We start from the raw sequence: 22,376 nt of genomic DNA, 5'->3' as shown, positions 1-22,376 counted from the left end.
GCATGACTCAAAGACTGGTATGGTAGAAGTGGGTTCCAGTTCATGGGGCACTGGCATCAGTACTGGGGAAAGTGGTAGCTGTATCGTTGGGACGGTCTACACCTGAACCGTTCTAGGGAGCCGCATAACTAGGGAAGTAGAGAGGGTTTTAAACTGAATCGTGCGGGCAAGGGATCAAATTTGGGAAGATATGGCAAATCAAGGAGTAGAGACAAGGCAAGAGAGAAGGGTATTAATATGGGAAATGATAAACAGACTGTGACAGGAAGGGACAGAGCGCACAAATATAAGAGTAAATCACCAGATAAGGCTGGAGATTACAAAAATAATAAAAGGACACAACTAAAGGCTCTGTATCTGAATGCATATAGCATTTGAAACAAAACAGATGAACTGAGAGCGCAAATAGAAATAAATAAGTACGATCTGATAGCCATTACAGAGACATGGCTGCAGGAGGGCATAGATTGGGAACAGAATATTGAAGGGTACATGGCATTTAGGAAGGACAGCAAGCTAGGAAAAGGTGGAGGAATAGCTCTGTTAATTAATTATGGCATTAGCGCAATAGAGAGGGATGACCTAAGTTCAGGAGACCAGGATGTAGAAGCAGTTTGGGTAGAGATGAGAAATCATAAAGGCAAGAAGTTACTGTGGGAGTGGTGTATAGGCCACCGAACATTAACCACACTGTAGGATGGGGTATAAAGGAAGAAATAATGGCAGTTTGTCAGAAAGGTACAGCGACAATTATGGGGGATTTTAACCTACATACAGACTGGAAAAATCAGATGGGCAGAGGTAGCCTAGATGAGGAGTACATAGAATGTTTTCGGGATAATTTCTTGGAACAATACATTCTGGAGCCAACCAGACATGGTACTGTGCAACGAGATAGGATTAATTAATGACCACATAGCTAAGGCGCCCCTAGGTAGCAGCGATCATAAGATGATTGAATTTTACATTCAGTTTGAGGGAGAGAAGAGTGGGTCCAAGACCAGTATTTTAAACTTAAATAAGGGCAATTCTGAGGGCATGAAAGCAGAGCTAGCTAAAGTGAACTGGCAAATCAGGTTAAAAGATAAGTCAAAGGGATATTTAAGGGGATATTTCAGAATATACAGAATAGATACATTTCAACGAGAAAGAAAAGTTCCAAGGGTGGGACCCACCATCCGTAGTTAACTAAAACAGTTAAAGATAGTATCAAACTTTAAAAAAAAGTCGGTAACTGCGCAAGGATGGCAGGCACTTCAGAAGATTGGACAGAATATAAAAAACAGCAAAGAATAACTAAAAGATTGATAAGGAAAGTAAAATTAGTGTACAAGAGAAAGTTAGCTAGAAATATAAAGACAACTAGTAAGAGTTTCTATAGATATTAAAAAGAGTTAACAGTGAGCGTTGGTCCTATAAAAAGTGAATCTGGGGAATTCATAATGGATAATAAGGAGATGGCAGATAAATTGAACAGATATTTTGCATCGGTCTTCACTATTGAGGATACAAGTAACATCCCAGTATTAGCTGTAAGTCAGGAAATGGAAGGGAGGCAGGAACTCAAGAAAATTACAATCACCAGGGAAGTGGTACTGAACAAATTGTTGGAGCTGCGGGCTGACAAGTCCCTGGCTACTGATGGACTTAATCCATGTGAAAAGAAGTGGCTGGTGAGATAGTTGTTGCGTTAGTTTTAATTTTCCAAAATTCCCTAGATTCGGGGACGTTTCCATTTGATTGGAAAATAGCAAATGTTTTATTCAAAAAGGGAGGGAGACAAAGCAGGAAACTACAGGCCAGTTAGTTTAACATCTGTCACAGGGAAAATGTTAGAAGCTATTATTAAAGACATTATAGCAGTGCATTTAGAAAAATTCAAGGTAATCAGGCAGAGGCAACTTGGTTTTGTGAAAGGGAAATCATGTTTAACCAATTTACTGGAGTTCTTTGAGGGAGTTACATATGCTGTGGACAAAGGGGAACCGGTGGATGTGTTGTTCTTGATTTCCAGAAGGCATTTGATAAGGTGCCACATCAAAGGTTATTGCAGAAAATAAAAGTTCATGGTGTAGCTGGTAACATCTTCTTTGGCCTCATTGTCTTGAGAGACAATGGGTAAGGGCCTGGAGGTGGTCAGTGGTTTGTGATGCAGCGCCTGGAGTGGCTATAAAAGCCAATTCTAGAGTGACAGACTCGTCCATAGACGCTGCTGATAAAAACGGTTGTCGGGGCTGTTACACAGTTGGCTCTACCCTTGCGCTTCTGTCTTTTTTCCTGCCAACAGCCAAGTCTCTTTGACTCGCCACTCTTTAGCCCCGCCTTTATGGCTGTCCGCCAGCTCTGGCAATCACTGGCAACTGACTCCCACGACTTGTGATCAATATCACAGGACTTCATGTCGCGTTTGCAGACGTCTTTAAAGCAGAGACATGGACGGCCGGTGGGTGTGATACCAGTGACGAGCTCACTGTACAATGCGTCTTTGGGGATCCTGCCATCTTCCATGTGGCTCACATGGCCAAGCCATCTCAAGCACCGTTGGCTCAGTAGGGTGTATATGCTGGGGATGTTGGCCGCCTCGAGGACTTCTGCGTTGGAGATACGGTCCTGCCACCTGATGCCAAGGATTCTCCGGAGGCAGCGAAGATGGAATAAATTGAGACTTCACTCTTGGCTGACATACGTTGTCCAGGCCTCGCTGCCAAGAGCAAGGTACTGAGGACACAGGCTTGATACACTCGGACTTTTGTGTTCCGTGTCAGTGAGCCATTTTCCCACACTCTCTTGGCCAGTCTGGACATAGCAGCGGATGCCTTTCCCATGCGCTTGTTGATTTCTGCATCGAGAGACAGGTTACTGGTGATAGTTGAGCCTAGGTAGATGAACTCTTGAACACCTTCCAGAGCGTGGTCGCCGATATTGATAGATGGAGCATTTCTGACGTCCTGTCCCACGGTGTTCGTTTTCTTGAGGCTGATGGTTAGGCCAAATTCGTTGCGGGCAGCCGCAATCCTGTCGATGAGTCTCTGCAGACACTCTTCAGTGTGGGATGTAAATGCAGCATCGTCAGCAAAGAGGAGCTTCCTGATGAGGACCTTCCATACTGTGGTCTTTGCTCTTAGACGGGTAAGGCTGAACAACCTGCCATTTGATCTTGTGTGGATGAAAATTCCTTTTTCTGAATATTTGAATGCATGAGAGCAGCAGGGAGAAGAAGATCCCAAACAGTGTGGGTGTGGGAACACAGCCCTGTTTCACGCCACTCAGGATAGGAAAGGGGTCTGATGAGGCACCGTTACGCTGAATTGTGCCGGTAACATATAGGCATGGAAAGAAGATTGGCTGACTAACAGGAAACAAAGAGTAGGCATAAATGGGTCATTTTCTGGTTGGCAAGATGTAACGAGTGTTTTAGTTTAGAGATACAGTATTGAAACAGGCCCTTCGGCCCACCGAGTCTGTGCCAACCATCAACCACCCATTTATACTAATCCTACACTAATCCCATATTCCTACCAAACATCCCCACCTGTCCCTATATTTCCCTACCACCTACCTATACTAGTGGCAATTTATAATGGCCAATTCACCTACCAACCTGCAAGTCTTTTGGCTTGTGGGAGGAAACCGGAGCACCCGGAGAAAACCCATGCAGACACAGGGAGAACTTGCAAACTCCACACAGGCAGTACCCAGAATTGAACCTGGGTCGCTGGAGCTGTGAGGCTGCAATGCTAACCACTGCACCACTGTGCCGCCCAAGGTGGTGTGCCACAGGGATCTGTGCTGGGGCCTCAACTTTTTACAATTTATATAAATGACTTAGATGCAGGGACCAAAGGTATGGTTGCTAAATTTGCTGATGATGCAAAGATAGGTAGGAAAGTAACTTGTGAAGAGGACATAAGGAGGCTACAAAGGGATATAGATAGGTTAAGTGAGTGGGCAAAGACCTGGCAAATGGAGTATAATGTGGGAAAGTGGGAAATTGTCCACTTTCCTTGGAAGAATAAAAAAGAAGCATATTATCTAAATGGTGAGAGATTGCACAGCTCTGAGATGCAGAGGGATCTGGGTTTCCCAGTGCAGGTATCGCAAAAGTTTAGTATGCAGGTACAGTACATAATTAGGAAAGCTAATAGAATGTTATTGTTTATCGTGAGGGGAATTGAATACAAAGTAGGGAGGTTACGCTTCAGTTATACAGAACATTGGTGAGACCACATCTGGAGTACTGTGTACAGTACTGGTCTCCTTATTGAAGGAAGGATGTAAATGCATTGCAGGCAGTACAGTGTCGGTTTACTATACTAATACCTGAAATGGGCGGACTGTCTTATGAGGAAAGATTGGACAGGCTAGGCTTGTATCCGCTGGAATTTAGAAGAGTAAGAGGCAACTTGATTGAAACCTATAAGATCCTGAGGGATCTTGGCAGGGTGAATTTGGAAAGGATGTTTCCCCTTGTGTGAGAATCTAGAACTGGGGGTCACTGTTTAAAAATAAGGGGTCGGCCATTTAAGACAGAGATGAGGAGAATCTTTTTCTCTCAGAGGGTCGTGAGTCGTTGGAATTCTCTTCCTCAACAGGTGGTGGAAGCAGAGTCTTTGAATATTTTTAAGGCACAGGTAGATAGATTCTTAATAAGCAAGGGGGTGGAAGGTCATCAGGTGTAGGTGGAAATGTGGAGTAATCAGTTCAGTGGAGCAGGCTCGAATGGCCGAGTGGCCTATTCCTGCTCCTAATTCGTATGATTGTAAAATAACCTAGCTGCTAGGGAGTGGGGGAGAAAGAGACAGAGAGTGAGGGGGACACAGAGAGATTGGGGATGGGGGGAAGAGAGCGAGAGAGAGGAGGACAGAGAGACAGGGGTGTCTAACCTTTTCGCATGGGGGGCCTCATTACAATTTTTTTCTTACGTAGGGTCAGCTGAGACAAATTCAAAAAGATAAAGGCATTATTTTTTTCTCTTCTATTTATCAAAACAACAAATGTACATTTTTGTGAAAAATCTTTAAATGAGAAGACTAATTTATTGACTTATTTTCTCGTCACAATTTTGGACATTGATTTAGTGAGATACCTAGCATTCTTCTTTTGCTTTCACAAGTAATCAATGTCTGCCCACACACTTATTGAAGCGATGCAGAGTATTCCGGATAGATATTTATCGGTCAGGAATGATCCTGATTGCTCTATCTCCTTCCTCTCTCTCTCTCTGTCCTCCTCACTCTCTGTGTCCCCCCCCCCCACCATGTCGTTCCTCCCCATGTCGTCGTCCCCATCTCTGTCCCCCCTTGCTCTTTCTCTGTCACCTCCCCCTCTCTCTCTGTCCCCTGTACTCTCCCTCCAATCCCCACTCTCTGTCTCTCTCTAACCCTGCTCCCTTCTCTCTGATCCTTACTGAGAGTGGGAACAGTGTTTCTGAACTTCGGCAGCTTTAAGGTTTCTCAACAGGCTTTTAAAAAAAAATTGGAACCCACCAGAAAACCCCAAAGTTGTCCAAAGTTCAGAAGCGCCGTTCCTGCTTTCAGCACTTGCCAACTGTGAAACTGACCGTGCAATTTTTTTTTTACAGCCACTCTGGTCAGAAAGCAGCCAATGGGAAATTTCTCATCCCTGAAATTCCCAATCATAGACCTCAAAATCTTTCACCAAGGACACTTTGCCGATCCCTGCTGATGCACATGTACAGTGATGGTAAGGCCATGCTTGTAATTCTCAATTAAGAACTCTGTGCCAGAGAGAGAAATATATACACAAATCCTTCATGGTTCCTGTATAACTGATTATAGGGCACTGTACTGCCTGTTACATATTATAGAAGGAGGAGCAGAATTTGTTTTACCTGCTGCTGCTCCGTCTCTAGCAGTCAATTTCCCATTGATCCCATTTGCTTTTGTCACTGTATAGGCTGCTTGAATTCCATCCTGTGCCTCTGCAGGGTTCTCTCTGAACGAGTAGCCATTCTCAGTCCTGGATATACGTTCGTCTGAAGCACTCTGCTCTTTAAAATCTGCAGCAAACTGATGTGAAGAAGCCTCGAGGGCAGTGTTCGAGGCCCACTGTGGTGCGTTCGCCTCAGACTTCCTGTCATCTGCCATTCTTCTTTGTTAACCTCACAGCTGTAATTAGAATAATTGTACCAGTTATTAAGGCTGACTGCTAACCAAGCAAACCACAATACTTCTTCTTGCTCAATTTCACTTTCAGACAATTTACAGTAACTACTTTAATGACAAACGTCAAATGATCATCAAGAAGGAAATCTTTGGTGACAATTTAGTCACCAGCATCGAAGGTAGTTTTTCCCCAAACAAGAAACACACTGTTTCTGTGATTTCACTGTCAAGAGTGTGCCATCATTTTATCTCCTCTACCTTGAAGTTTTGTTTTGCATATTTTTGATATGGTATTGTCTACCTAAAATGCTCTTTTGCTAGCAATTAATTAAACTTAAAATGTTATTTTTTGAGCAATAACTCATCCATTTCCTCCTTCCCATCACTGGTACATATTCTCTTGGCAAACCAAAGTACTAGAACTGTACACTTGCACATCCACAGCCACGTGCATTAAACAAATATTTGTTAAATATGTAAATAGCTGCTCAGTAATTTTTTCTCATTTCTCTTGTTTCTGTTTTAGCATGAGGCATGAGTAAAAGAGGAGACAATGGGGCTGTGGCAGAAATCTCCTCAGAGTGTGAGTATTTTTAGTAAAAATGAAATTTAATGCACGTCAGTGGAGGTGGATGTGCAAGTGTACGGTTCTAGTACTTTGATTTACCAAGAGAATATGTACCAGTGATTGGGAGGAGGAAACGGAATGAGTAAAAATGAAATACAAACAGAAAGTACTGGAAGCAAGGCAGCATCTGTTTTTATTTCAGATGTCCAGCATCCACCGTATTTAACTTTTGCTTTTAGTTGCAGTCATTAGACCCATTGTCTGTAGTAAATTGCTGCACACCATGGAGCTTATTCGATGGGAAACTAAACTATTCACAACTACATTGGTGGTATTCTTACTGCAAGAATTCTCGTCCTTTGAAATGTACTTTATGCTGACACTTTGTTTTGCAAGAAATGGCTTCAGAAGACTCTCCATGTATCCCAACCAAATTTACAGCGTTATTTATCCTTTATTTCTGATAACCTGAGGCTGAATTCTTAAAGGGAATCCCATTTTCGCAAAAACAGGAACCTGCTTTTTGCTTTGTATTTTTTCCATAAATGGAGGTTGAGGAGAATGCCCAGCTTTGTTGTGTGGCGTGTACATAAAATTGAGAACAATTCACTCCTGTATAAGAGGCTGGAGAGAAGCCACAGGAAATGGTGCTGTAGGACCAGATTTTGCTAGAATAGGGTGTGCCCAGTTGGTTTGACTTGTACATGCAACTTGAGGATTTAAAATGTTTTCTCCACAAAGTTGCTGGAAGTGCAAGCTAATAGCACAAGGACAACAGGGCATCTGGCGGACCTCAGTGAGCAACAAAACTTGCATTTATATAGCACCCTTAACGTAATAAAATCGTCCCAATGCACTTCACATGGGGAATAAGAAGACAAAATTTGACACCGAGCCGCATAAGGAGATGTTAGGACAGATGTCCAAAAGCTTGGTAATAGGTAGGTTTTAAGAAGGATCTAAAGGAGGAAAGCAAGGTAGAGAGGTGGAGAGGTTTAGGGAAGGAATTCCAGAGCTTAGGGCCTAGGTAGCTGAAGGCATTGTCACCAACGGTGGAGCGATTAAAATCAGGGATGCTCAAGAGGTCAGAATTAGAGCAACACAGATATCTCGAAGGGTTGTGGGGCTAGAGGAAATTTCAGAGACGACAGGGGTGAGGCCATGGAGGAATTTTCAAACAAGATGAGCATTTCAAAATCAAGGCATGGGACAAAATGATGCCACGAACAGTGCATTGCCTTAACTAATGAAATTAAAGGTTTGAGTAATAAACAGAGGAAGGACTGAGAAGGAGGGTGAATTAGACATTGAATTCAATGTCAAATCAGGTACAGAAAGATAAATAAAGAGAGCGAAAGAAAGATTGGATTGAGAGAGTAAAGGAACAAAGGAAAGCTAAGAAAAAATGTAAAATTTGACAATTTTTAAATCTAAAACAATTCATAACCTGAAGAAATGAGACTTCATGCTTACAATTGTTCACTTTCTGGGCAAAATAGGTTGATTAGCAGTCATTATCAATTATCGTGTCATTAAAAGAGTTATGTTGATAATTATTAGTCTTAATTTTCTGTGATATGTTTAATGGGCAATTAATGGGTAAATGCAGCAATTTCATGAAAATCATGGGAAGATTAAGCAGGACGTTGTTTGTGAAGTTAATGACAAACTGGCACAAATCGGGCAGCAACTTGTGGTGATTTGCAATTCATGGGGTATCTCCTCCTTGCCACAAGTTACTAACCGATTTGCATATTAATAACAGTGTGCATTGTTCAGAGAAGGTTCTTTTTTAAGCAAAACCTGGGTCAGGGAGTGGAGAATAATTTTTAAAATTAAAATGACGCGTAATATCACCATCTGCTGGTGGAATGCATTATTGCAGTAATAATTCTACACAACAGTGGAAAATGGGAATGAAAAGTGCAAGAAAAAAGGCAAATTTCAGCAACAAATAACCTGCCTCAAATTTAGTGAGTAGCAAAATTATCCAGATTTGCAGTAGGAAATGTTAAAGTATGTTGATAGAATACAAAGTATATTCTTGTAAAACAAAGTGGTAATTCGAAGAATTGAATTCAATCGATAAATAGAAAGATTTGAAAGGAGGCATAGGACAATTTAGGGCTAACAATACTAAAGAAAATCATGAGGAAGGTACAAAGTTTAAAATGGAAGGGCTAAAATTGATATGACAGATAAGCAATAAATAATAACAGCAATACTAAGGATTTTTATAAGCATATTGTCATGCAGACCCCCACCTGCCAAGAATGAGGCATATTAATTTTGTCATATTAACATTGATTTTAAACTGCTGCTGGAATGAAGAAATGACTTGTTTGAAGATCACCAGACACTGGGCTGGAAGACATTTGCATACTAAGAGACGCTGCTTGTGGAGACAAAGGACTATTCCCTGCACCAATTAACCCAAATGGATTTTGATCACCAGGCACTGAAAGTGTAAGGAAACACATTCCAGGCTTTGCTAAGATGATACAATCTACAGAGTCAGGACTGGTTAAACCAGCTGGTCACATGACTAACTGGCTGGTCCAGGTTTTTTGAACTAGCCACAGGACAGTTTGAATTCAGCAGGCCGTGTGAAACTGAAGCTGGAACAAGGAAGCCTCTCTCTTGCTTTCTCCCAAGTCATTGGACCCATGGAAGACACATAAACCTCAAGGGAGAAAAGACTCCTACATCGGAACAAGTTGAAGCACGAACTGGGCCCCAACGAATTGCAAGAGTTACTGGCAACCAAAGACTCCACATTGCACTTAAAGGATTGTAACTACAAGATATTGCCTCAAACTTTTCCCCTTTATTCCTTCTACTTTTTCTGCCTCTATCTGCGTGTGTGCTTATCGCGTATGCATGCTGGCGTGGATGCATTGCGTATTTGTAGTCATTAACCCGATTAGAGTTCAATATTAATAAACTTCTACCTTTCTTGTTTAAATCTAAGGAAACTTGTTTGATTTCTTTGCCTTATAATTGGGCAGTGAACAAAGATTCACTAAGGGGAAGCTAAAATCAGTGTTTTAAAAATTAAACCCTGTTACGGTTAAACCAGGCAAAGGCTGAGAGAACCCCTAGACCCCTTCTCACCTAGTCATAACAATATAAAAAAGCAAAATAATAGTTAAGGACAGGGCTCAGTGATGAAACAGGGAGCAAACTTATAGAGGATGAAGGCATGGTGGAAATATTAAATACATTTTTTGTATTGGTTTTTACAACTTATGGTGGAAGTGAGAATGCAAATGTACTAAAGGAGGATATCGAAAAATTCTTAGATATTACTGTAAAAAGAGAGCATAAGTCAAGATAGATGAGTCACCAGTCCCCAGTGGTACGTACATTACACTGTCAAAAGCAGTTGGAGAAGGAATAAAGATAACCATTTTTCAATTCTCCTTAAATGCATAAAATGTGCCAGCGTACTTGAGGGTAACCAAGGTAAAATTTTGTTCAAGAAAGGAGAGGACAAACTGGGTATCTGTAGACCAGTTAATCCAAATGGCATGATGGTAGTTATGGACCAACTATTAGAATCCATAATTTGAGATACAATTTAATGGGCATTGCAAATTAATCAAGGATAGCCACCATGAATTTGCTAAATTCTTGTTTGACAAATTTTAAGAGTTTTTTTTGAAGATATGGCTGATTGAACAGATAAAAGAAATGTATCAGATGCAGTATATATGAATTTTCATATGGTGTTGAACAAATGTCCTGTAAGAGGCTTATTAGAAAGATCTAGGAGTATGGTATAATAGGAAATGTATCAGCATAAAAGGAAAGTTGGTTGATGGACAGAAGATAGTTGTGATAACAATAGTATTTTGGCTTTTAGTTTATGACCAGGTGGGTGATGGCTTGACTGGTTTCCACTGTTCACCTCCCAACTGACCACAGATGGTGTTTTTGTTTAAATTAGTGTTTCAGCCCCTGTGTTATGTTGGCTAAATACACAGATAATGACAGGTTTTCTCATTAGTTTAAAACGGAAGATTAAATATTTAATAAACAATAATCACCTGAAATGTTCATAGCACCATCCACACACGCATATACTCTAATAGGTACACACAAAAGATAGAAGGGAAAGGCTAAGAGGTGTTAAGAGTTCAAGGTGTAAAAATCAGTTGTTTCAGGAAAACCTGTGGGATCCTCACGGAAGATGAGTTTTAAGGTTGCAGGCCTGTTTGCTGGTTGTCTTGTATTTCCTCAGTTGGTGAAGAGCTTTGGTGGTTCACTTCAGTTTGAAGATGGTGCTGATATTCTTTGTTCTGTTCTCACAGGTGGAGGAGTTGTTTTAAACTCACTTTCTCTTCTGTACTGCAGTTGGATTTCAACTTGTCTCAGTAGGGTTCAAATGTTAGCTGGCTTCTGATGTTGTCTGTGTGGCTGGACAGTCCAGACAGATGTTGATGACTGATGTTCTGAACTGGAACAACCATTTGTTCTTCATAATGATTACCTTTAGAGGTAAAGTCATTAAGTGTTAGCTTTTCCCATGTGACTTTAGGTTTCAGTTCCAGGCTGTACAATAGCTTTTGATGTTCCCATTTTGATAATATGAGGGCTATTCACACTCTCTTGTGAAGAGTAACATGGAATCTGGGATTTTCTTTGTTTTAGCTCATTTTGTTAATGGCTCACAACCATAATAAAGCTGTCTCATTTCCATGTTGACACCATTAATTGGTTTTAGTTCTAGTAGACATGGATGTGTATTTTAGTGCAGGAGTTGGTGTGGGTCATGTGACTTGTTCTCCATTTTAATGACAGCAAATGTACCAATTTTCTAAACTGTTCTAATTTTTTTTATAACTCTTCTGTTCGTTTCTATATTTTCATTGCTGCACTTCTCGTGAGCATGACATACTGCAGATGCTAGAAATCTGAAAAAAAAATGCTGAAAACTCTCAAAAGATTATTTGAATTTAAAAAAAATTATTATTAGAGATACAGCACTGAAATAGGCCCTTCGGCCCGAGTCTGTGCCGACCATCAACCACCCATTTATACTAACCCTACACTAATCCCATATTCCTACCACATCCTCCCCTGTCTTTATCTTCCCCTACCACCTACCTATACTAGGGGCAATTTATACAATGGCCAATTTACCTATCAACCTGCAAGTCTTTTGGTGGTGGGAGGAAACCGGAGCACCCGGTGAAAACCCACGCAGACACAGGGAGAACTTGCAAACTCCACACAGGCAGTACCCAGAATTGAACCCGGGTCGCTGGAGCTGTGAGGCTGCGATGCTAACCACTGCGCCACTGAAAAAAGTTACAGCTTCCACACGTGGGCTTGTATGTGTTTTGCGAGTGAGTGAAAGTGAGTGGCAGAAAATTTTTCTTTCCCTTGTTCCTTGTGTTCCATTCCTTTTTAAAAATAGTTCATCTGTAATTATTTCAGTTCTGATGAAGGGTCTACAGCTGAAATATTAAAGGCAGATGGGTTTTCCTTCAATTAGAGAGATTTTGAATTGGAGTATCCCAAGATTCAGCACTGGGCCACTTTTGTTCTCAGTACATGTAGATGATTTACACTTCGGCAGTTGGTTAATCACACTAAAGAATTATGAATGAGGTGCAGGTCCTTTACAATGATTTGAAAAGGAAGACCTTTTACATTCAGTTTGCTGCTGAAGGCTCTGCTACGGTCATTAACAAATTCCCAATAAAGTACAGAGTGCTTTTTCCATTGGAGGAGGCGTGCGTCTCCAAGTACACGGATTTCAGCCCTGACACCAATGGTAGGATTATTCATGTTCTATGTATATGGCCAGTAGCATAACATCACATAGCTGCCAAAACAGCTGAGGAGCTCTGCCTCCATGCAGTGAAGCAATTTGAAATTTCTCAATCACTGGATGCATCAACAGTAATCACACACAACATTCCACAGCCCGTTTCGAAGGCCATATGGCTTCTGTAGATCCCCACTCTGCAATACATAAAGCATAATTGGAAGCTGCTATTGGACAGCAGTTCACCTAAATAAATGCGCCATTAAGCATCATCAAATCTAGTACACAAGACACGCTTTCGTGAATGTTCTTGTGACCTTCGGGTGCAACTTGTGTGAGTGTAAAACTTAATGAAAATTGTACTTTTAAAATTCTTACTGTGAAACCTGCTATGGGCCTGTGTTCCCACATTTGTCTTTCATGTTACTGATCTGCATCCAACATTGTTTTCCCCCTACATTCCCTTTAATTCACTGCTAAATGCAATTTGGTAACAAAATCTCAATGGCTCAGTCAACAATCATGTTAAAATAGAGCTCTAGAACCACAGGGTAAGGATATTTACTTGGTGTCAGGGTCTGCAAACATTAGCCACAAATGCATTTTACAACATTTGGTAAATATTTGCATTACATACCAACTAATGTGCACTATCATACAGGTAAGTCAACATCTGAGGTTTAATTTAGGCATCAAAGAGAGATACCTGATCAGATATGAACTGACAATCTAGTGCACACAACTCCATTAATTTTGAATGAAAAAGCAACACTGATGATGATGAAAACTGCTGCACTGCTCTGCTGGTATAAGACAGAGATAATGTGAAACAACAGACCTTGCAGGAAGGGGAGGGGAAACCATTGAAATTAGTGCTGTCTTCTTTTAAAATCAACGAGCATTTTGTAAAGAAGCTTCATAAGGATCAATGATTATTAAAGTTTTCATGTACAAATAAATCATCACACAAAAAAAGCAGCAGCTTTTTCGGGAGCAGAGTGCGAGCGAGTGAGCAGCTGGGAAGCAGCTTTTTCGGGAGCAGAGTGCGAGCGAGTGAGCAGCTGGGAAGGTCAGTTTGAAAGTAAACTTAATTTCCTTTTGTTTTCGGCGGAGGCCAGGGGGCTGCTGGGTAAGTAAAACACTATATATTTGGGCGGTTTCTGAACCCGAGACACCACACTTGTAGTGTCTCCCACCCGCCCTCCTCCTCTAACCAAAAAAAAAGGACTCGGTGGGGTGTTTATAAGGTAAGGCTTTTTCTATTTCTCTGGTTTTATCGTGATTGGTAAAAACTTTTCGTTCCTTTTTCATTTAACTAAGTTAAGCTTAAGATTAAAAATGGCAGGAGATCTCAGACCCGTGTCATGCTCCTCTTGCTCAATGTGGGAGCTCAGGGACATGGCTGATGTCCCTGATTCCTTCACGTGCAGGAAGTGTGTCAAACTGCAGCTCTTGTTGGACCGCATGACGGCTCTCGAGTTGCGGATGGACTCACTTTGGAGCATGCGCGATGCTGAGGAGGTCGTGGATAGCACGTTTAGTGAATTGGTCACACCGCAGATTAGGATTGCTGAGGGAGAAAGGGAATGGGTGACCAAAAGGCAGAGAAAGAGCAGGAAGGCAGCGCAGGAGTCCCCTGCGGTCATCTCCCTCCAAAGCAAGTATACCGTTTTGGATACTGTTGAGGGAGATGGCTCACCAGGGGAAGGCAGCAGTAGCCAGGTCCATGGCACCGTGGCTGGCTCTGCTGTTCAGAAGGGCGGGAAAAAGAGTGGAAGGGCTATAGTCGTAGGGGATTCGATTGTAAGGGGAGTAGATAGGCGGTTCTGTGGTCGAAAACGAGGCTCCCGAATGGTATGTTGCCTCCCAGGTGCACGGGTCAGGGATGTCTCATATCGGCTGCAGAACATTCTAAAGGGGGAGGGTGAACAGCCAGTTGTCATTGTGCACATAGGCACCAATGATATAGGTAAAAAACGGGATGAGGTCCTACAAGCAGAGTTTAGGGAGTTAGGAGCCAAGTTAAAAAGTAGGACCTCAGAGGTAGTAATCTCAGGATTGCTACCAGTGCCACGTGATAGTCAGAGTAAAAATGAAAGAATAGTCAGGATGAATGCGTGGCTTGAGAGATGGTGCAGGAAGGAGGGGTTCAGATTTTTGGGACATTGGGACCGATTCTGGGGGAGGTGGGACTATTACAAATTGGACGGTCTACACCTGGGCCGGACTGGAACCAATGTCCTTGGGGGTGCTTTTGCTAACGCTGTTGGGGAGGGTTTAAACTAATGTGGCAGGGGGATGGGAACCAATTGAGGAGGTCAGTTGACAGTAAGGAGGTAGTAACAAAAGCCTGTAAGGAACTAGATAATGAAGTCAGTGTGATTAAGGGGAAGAGCAGGCAGGGAGCAGATGATGAATATAAAGGGACTGGTGGTCTGAGGTGCATTTGTTTTAATGCAAGAAGTGTAGTAGGTAAGGCAGATGAACTTAGGGCTTGGATTAGTACCTGGAAGTATGATGTTATTGCTATTACTGAGACTTGGTTGATTGGCAACTAAATATCCCAGGATATCGATGCTTCAGGCGGGATAGAGAGGGAGGTAAAAGGGGTGGAGGAGTTGCATTACTGGTCAAAGAGGATATCACAGCTGTGCTGAAGGAGGGCACTATGGAGGACTCGAGCAGTGAGGCAATATGGACAGAACTCAGAAATAGGAAGGGTGCGGTAACAATGTTGGGGCTGTACTACAGGCCTCCCAACAGCGAGCGTGAGATAGAGGTACAAATATGTAAACAGATTATGGAAAGATGTAGGAGCAACAGGGTGGTGGTGCTAGGAGATTTTAATTTTCCCAACATTGACTGGGATTCACTTAGTGTTAGAGGTCGAGATGGAGCAGAATTTGTAAGGAGCATCCAGGAGGGTTTTCTAGAGCAGTATGTAAATAGTCCAACACGGGAAGGGGCCATACTGGACCTGGTGTTGGGGAATGAGCCCGGCCAGGTGGTTGAAGTTTCAGTAGGGGACTACTTTGGGAATAGTGATCACAATTCCGTAAGCTTTAAAATACTCATGGACAAAGACGAGAGTGGTCCTAAAGGAAGAGTGCTAAATTGGGGGAAGGCCAACTATACGAAAATTCGGCAGGAGCTGGGGAATGTAGATTGGGAGCAGCTGTTTGAAGGTAAATTCACATTTGATATGTGGGAGGCTTTTAAAGAGAGGTTGATTAGCGTGCAGGAGAGACATGTTCCTGTGAAAATGAGGGATAGAAATGGCAAGATTAGGGAACCATGGATGACAGGTGAAATTGTGAGACTAGCTAAGAGGAAAAAGGAAGCATACATAAGGTCTAGGCGGCTGATGAAAGACGAAGCTTTGAAAGAATATCGGGAATGCAGGACCAATCTGAAACGAGGAATTAAGAGGGCTAAAAGGGGTCATGAAATATCTTTAGCAAACATGGTTAAAGAAAATCCCAAAGCCTTTTATTCATATATAAGGAGAAAGAGGGTAACTAGAGAAAGGATTGGCCCACTAAAGGACAAAGGAGGAATGTTATGCTTGGACTCAGAGAAAATGGGTGAGATTCTAAACGAGTACTTTGCATCGGTATTCACCGAGGAGAGGGACATGACGGATGTTGAGGTTAGGGACAGATGTTTGATTACACTAGGTCAAGTCGGCATAAGGAGGGAGGAAGTGTTGGGTATTCTAAAGGGCATTAAGGTGGACAAGTCCCCAGGTCCGGATGGGATCTATCCCAGGTTACTGAGGGAAGCGAGAGAGGAAATAGCTGGGGCCTTAACAGATATCTTTGCAGCATCCTTAAACACGGGTGAGGTCCCGGAGGACTGGAGAATTGCTAATGTTGTCCCCTTGTTTAAGAAGGGTAGCAGGGATAATCCAGGTAATTATAGACCGGTGAGCCTGACGTCAGTGGTAGGGAAGCTGCTGGAGAAGATACTGAGGGATAGGATCTATTCCCATTTGGAAGAAAATGGGCTTATCAGTGATAGGCAACATGGTTTTGTGCAGGGAAGGTCATGTCTTACCAACTTAATAGAATTCTTTGAGGAAGTGACAAAGTTGATTAATGAGGGAAGGGCTGTCGATGTCATATCCATGGACTTCAGTAAGGCGTTTGATAAGGTTCCCCATGGCAGGCTGATGGAGAAAGTGAAGGCGCATGGGGTCCAAGGTGTACTAGCTAGATGGATAAAGAACTGGCTGGGCAACAGGAGACAGAGAGTAGCAGTAGAAGGGAGTTTCTCAAAATGGAGACGTGTGACCAGTGGTGTTCCACAGGGATCCGTGCTGGGACCACTGTTGTTTGTGATATACATTAATGATTTGGAGGAAAGTATCGGTGGACTGATTAGCAAGTTTGCAGACGACACTAAGATTGGTGGAGTAGCAGATAGTGAAGGGGACTGTCAGAGAATACAGCAGAATATAGATAGATTGGAGAGAAGGCAGAGAAATGGCAGATGGAGTTCAATCAGGGCAAATGTGAGGTGATGCATTTTGGAAGATCCAATTCAAGAGTGAACTATACAGTAAATGGAAAAGTCCTGGGGAAAATTGATGTCCAGAGAGATTTGGGTGTTCAGGTCCACTGTTCCCTGAAGGTGGCAACGCAGGTCAATAGAGTGGTCAAGAAGGCATACGGCATGCTTTCCTTCATCGGACGGGGTATTGAGTACAAGAGTTGGCAGGTCATGTTACAGTTGTATAGGACTTTGGTTCGGCCACATTTGGAATACTGCGTACAGTTCTGGTCGCCACATTACCAAAAGGATGTGGATGCTTTGGAGAGGGTGCAGAGGAGGTTCACCAGGATGTTGCCTGGTATGGAGGGCGCTAGCTATGAAGAGAGGTTGAGTAGATTAGGATTATTTTCATTAGAGGGGGGACCTGATTGAGGTGTACAAAATCATGAGAGGTATAGACAGGGTGGATAGCAAGAGGCTTTTTCCCAGAGTGGGGGATTCAATTACTAGAGGACACGAGTTCAAAGTGAAAGGGGAAAAGTTTAGGGGGGATATGCGTGGAAAGTTCTTTACGCAGAGGGTGGTGGGTGCCTGGAACGCGTTGCCAGCGGAGGTGGTAGATGCGGGCACGATGGCGTCTTTTAAGATGTATCTAGACAGATACATGAATGGGTAGGAAGAAAAGAGATATAGAACCTTAGAAAATAGGCGACATGTTTAGAGAGAGGATCTGGATCGGCGCAGGCTTGGAGGGCCGAAGGGCCTGTTCCTGTGCTGTAATTATCTTTGTTCTTTGTTCAATGTTAGTTCGATTGCAATGAGAATGGGATTAATGCATCAATTGAAACATAAATGTGTCCTTCGTAACATGATGTGCCTCAGATGCTGCTTCATTTTAAACAGCTGCTACACCCTGAGAGTAAAGAGATGTTTGCAGAAACGGAGGCCTGAAATGGAACTCTGGCCAGAGAAATGCTAAGACAGGTAGCTAATACCAGCGATTCTTCTCCAATATATAATTGTCTTTCCTCTAAGTTGAAAATAATTCTGCAGTAATTATGACTGGTATCTATTTAAAATAACCCTGATTTCCAAATGCAAGAAATGACAGGCCAAAAGAGAGTTCATCAATCTAGGGAACAAAGAGTAATACAATCCCTTATATTTAACTATTTGCACAGCTCCAAGATGCAATCTGAAAAATGTCCATTCAATTTAATTTTGTTATAAAAGTTAAATGGCTTCAATATGCTTCACCCAGCACTCATATATAAGTGAGAAATTGATGTTACTGTTAGGTAAGATTTAAGTAGGGAGGCCATATTATACACAAGTATAAATGCCAGACCAGGAAGGCCAATTGATCCACCTTAATTCAGAAAGACGTTGTAATTCTCCCCATTAAATTGTTGGACAAGCTGAGTTTTGATGCACTGAGTTTTCACCCAACTAGTCTACCTAAAAGTTCATTGTGTAAGGAAGCATGTGCTTGACATTGGTACTTAATCTGTCATGCACTGGTTTGAACCTGTGTTCCTTTGTCAACAGAAACCTAGCTGAGGGGTGATGACACCTTCCCCCGAAATGAAGTCTCCCCACCTGGCTATACCTTCCACCACCTGCCCCATCCAGAGCAGCATATCATGAAATCATACCTTGGTCTGTCTCCCTACTCCTCTGGCACTTTCTTCTCCTTTGAGCATCTCACCTTGTTCCATACCTCTCATTCAAAATCATTGTTTTGTATCACCCTCCTGAGTATGAAAAACATTTCTCACTGAAATATCTTCACTGCTTTTCTCCCTCAGCATCTGCACCGAACGACTTCTCATCCTTTTTGATGTCCACCTTCATCTAAAATCATCCTGCTCTTTTTCCTCCGAGTTCAATGCCCTCTTATCCTCCCTAAATCTCTCCCTAACCCATATTTACGGCCACGCCCTTGACCTTGCAACCTCACGTTGTCTCGCTGTTTCCATCGTGTCTATTACAGATAATGCCATCTCTGATCTGTCATTTGTATCACTCCCCACCCACATCCTCCTTCTATACTCCAACTCTGCCTCTTTCTGTATCCACCTCTGGAAAAAAAACTATCCCCCCATTCACTTACAACTGCACTGTCAAAATCCAAACTGTCTAGCCTTTGACCCTCTGTTCACCAAAACATTTCTGCAGCTACTGACTGATCAACCACATCCTCATTTCGGCCATTGATGCCCTAGTCCCCAACAAAACCATTAAGCTCACTCTCACCCTGGTCCTTCCACATCTCCGTTCCCTTGCGTCCAAGGAACGCAGATTTGAATGGATGAGGTGGACAACTGGTTTAGCCATCCGCAGCCAGATCTGGCTCGAACACATGAAGCACTATCAAGTCCTGCTCTCATCTGCTAAAACTGCTCACTGTTCCAGCATCATTCTGGAATGCAAAGATTACCCCCGACAACTTTTCTCTACTGCAAATAGTCGTCTTAAATTCCTCACAACTACCTCCTTCAACCTCGCCTCCAACAATAAGTGCGAGGAGCTCAAGGACATCTTTGTCACTAGGATCAAGACCATCCAATCAGCTTTCTCTGCCAAAACCCTCCTTCCACTAGCCCACCCAGCCAAACTTCCTTTAAAGCTCCCAGCTGCCCTAGCTCTGAACTTGCTTCTTTCTCCAGCTTCTCAACCTCCCCATATGCCCTCTCCAAGCTCATCTTGTCCATGAGACCCACCTCCTGCTTCATTGACCCTATTCCGACTAAACTGCTGACCACCCAGTTTCCCTTCCTGGTCCCCGTGTTAGCTGATATTGATAATGGTTCTGTCCCTCCTTTTAATCTACTATCATTACCCCTCTCCTCAAAAAGCAACTCTTGACCCCACTGTTCTTGCAAGCTACTGCCCCATCTCCAATCTCTCTTTCCTCTCCAAAGTCCTTGAATGTGTTGTCGCCTCCCAAATCCATGCCCATTTTCCCAGAACTCCATGCATTAATCCTTCCAATCTTGTTTCCGACTCTGCCACAATACTGAAACGGCTCTTATCAAAGTCACAAATGAGATGCTATGTGACTGTGACAAAGGTAAACTTCCCTCCTCATCTTTCTCGACCTGTCTTTGACATGGTTGATTACACCATCTTTCTCCAAATACCTCTCTGATGTCGTCCAGTTGGGTGGGACCGCTCTCACCTGGTTCCATTTTTAATCTATGTAATCATAGCCAGAGTATCACTTGCAATGGCTTCCCTTCCTGCTCCTGCACAGTTACCTCTCATGTCCCCCAAGGATCAATCCTTGGCGTCCTCCTATTTGTCATCTACATGCTGCCCCTCGGTGACATCATCTGAACCCACGGTGAGACTCAGCTCTACCGCAACTCCACTTCTCTCAACTCCTCCACTGTTGCTAAATTATCAAACTGCTTATCTGACATCAACTACTGGATGAGCAGAAATTTCCTCCAATTAATTATTGGGAAGACTGAAGCCACAGTTTTCGGTCCCTACTCCAAACTCTGTTCCCTAGTTACCGACTCCATCCATGACTAAACCAGACTGTTCGCAACCTTCATATCACATTTGACCCCCAGATGATCTTCCAATTACCTACCCGCACCATTAAATTGCCTATTTCCAACACCGTTAAATTGCCTGATTTCACCCCTGTCTCAGCTCATCTGCTGCTGAAAACCTCATTCATGCCTTTGCTACCTTTAGACTTGACTATTCCAATGCACTCCTGCTGCTCTCCCACATTCTACCCTTCGTAAACTTGAAGTCATGAAAAATTCTGCTGGCTGTGACCTAACTCGCACCAAGTCCCATTCACGATCATACCAAAGCCTGCTGCCCGACAATGACTTCCAGTCAAGCAACCCCTCGATTTTATAATTCTCGTCCTTGTTTTCAAATCCCTCCATGGCCTCACCCCTCCCTACCTCCTAATTTCCTCCAGTCTCATAACCCTCCGAGATATCTGCACTCCTCTAATTCTGGCCTCTTGAGCACCCCCGATTTTAATTGTTTCACCACTGATGACTGTGCCTTCAGCTACCAAAACCTAAATTCTGAAACTCCCTCCCTAAGCCTCTTCAACTCTCTGCCTCACTTTCCTATTTTAATACACTCTGTAAAGTCTATTTCTTCCATCAAATGTTTGGCCATCTGCCCTAATATCACTTTATGGGCTCAGTATCTCATTTTGCTTTACAACACTCTTATGAAGCACCTTGGGACATTTTATTATGTCAAAGGCACTATATAAATAGAAGTTGTTGTTACAGTTCAGCTGGGATTAATATTCCAGATTTACCTTTTGTATCCTGTTTATTATCTTGGATAACTCTAAAATCATCTTTCAGTTTCCTCCTTTGAAGGATGAAAAGTCTGTGGGGGAAAATTGGTTAAAGCCTGAAAACAGGTACGGGGATCCTGATGTGCGATTAACCTATGCCCGTTCATCAGAGCATAAGAATGTAAGAAACAGAAGCAGAAGTAGACCATTCAGCCCCTCAAGCCTGCTCTGCCATTCAATAAGATCATTGCTGATCTGATTGTTACCTTAACTCCACTTTTTTGCCTGCCCCCCATAACCCTTGACTCTCTTGTAGATCAAATATCTGTCTAACTCAGCCTTGAATATATTCAATGACCCATTCTCCACTCTCTCTGTAGAAGAGAATTCCAAAGATTAACGACCCTCTGAGAGAAGAAATTTCTCCTCATCTCCATCTTAAAAGGGTGACCCCTTATTTTGAAACTGTGCCCACCTAGTTCTAGATTCCCCCACGAGGGGAAACATTCTCTCAGCATCTACCCTGTCAAGCCCCCTCAGAATTTTGTATGTTTCAATAAAATCTCCTCTCATTCTTCAAAACTCCAATGGGTATAGGCCCAACCTGCTCAACCTTTCCTCATAAGAAAACACGTTCATCCCACAAATCAGCCTAGTGAACCTTCTCTGAACTGCTTCCAATGCAAGTGTATCCCTCCTTAGGTAAGGAGACCAAAACTGTACAGGGTACTCTGGGTGCAGTCTCACTAATGCCCTATACAGTTGTAGCAAGACTTACCTCCTTTTGTACTCCAACCTCCTTGCAATAAATGCCCACATTCCATTTGCCTTCCCAATAACTTGCTGTACCTAAATGCTAACTTTTTGTGATTCATATACAAAGACACCCAGATCCCTCTGTACCACAGCATTCTGCAGTCTCTCTCCATGTAAGCAATATTCTGCTTTTCTATTCTTCCTGCCAAAGTGGACAACCTCACATTTTTCCACATTGTACTCCAACAGCCAAATTTGTGTCCACTCACTTAACCTATCTATATCCCTTTCGAGACACTTTGTGTCCACCTCACAACTTGCTTTTCTACCTGTCTTTGTATTGTCAGAAAATCTGGCTACAATACACTTGGT

At 42.7% G+C, this 22,376-nt stretch overlaps 1 protein-coding gene across 1 annotated transcript in view; it reads right to left on the bottom strand.

The window, feature by feature from the left end:
* Positions 1-22,376, bottom strand: part of map2 (microtubule-associated protein 2) — a 409,127-nt gene that overhangs the window by 145,663 nt on the left and 241,088 nt on the right. Inside the window, exon 5 of the mRNA XM_068035858.1 lies at positions 5,852-6,128. Within this exon, the coding sequence (XP_067891959.1) occupies positions 5,852-6,107 (256 nt within the window). The 5' untranslated portion in view covers positions 6,108-6,128. The remainder of the gene's footprint in view (positions 1-5,851; positions 6,129-22,376) is intronic.

Source organism: Heterodontus francisci, chromosome 7 (genome assembly GCF_036365525.1).
Source record: "Heterodontus francisci isolate sHetFra1 chromosome 7, sHetFra1.hap1, whole genome shotgun sequence".
Classification (NCBI taxonomy): domain Eukaryota; kingdom Metazoa; phylum Chordata; class Chondrichthyes; order Heterodontiformes; family Heterodontidae; genus Heterodontus; species Heterodontus francisci.
The sequence above is the reverse complement of the archived record's forward strand: the minus strand, read 5'-3'. Positions and strand labels throughout refer to the sequence as shown.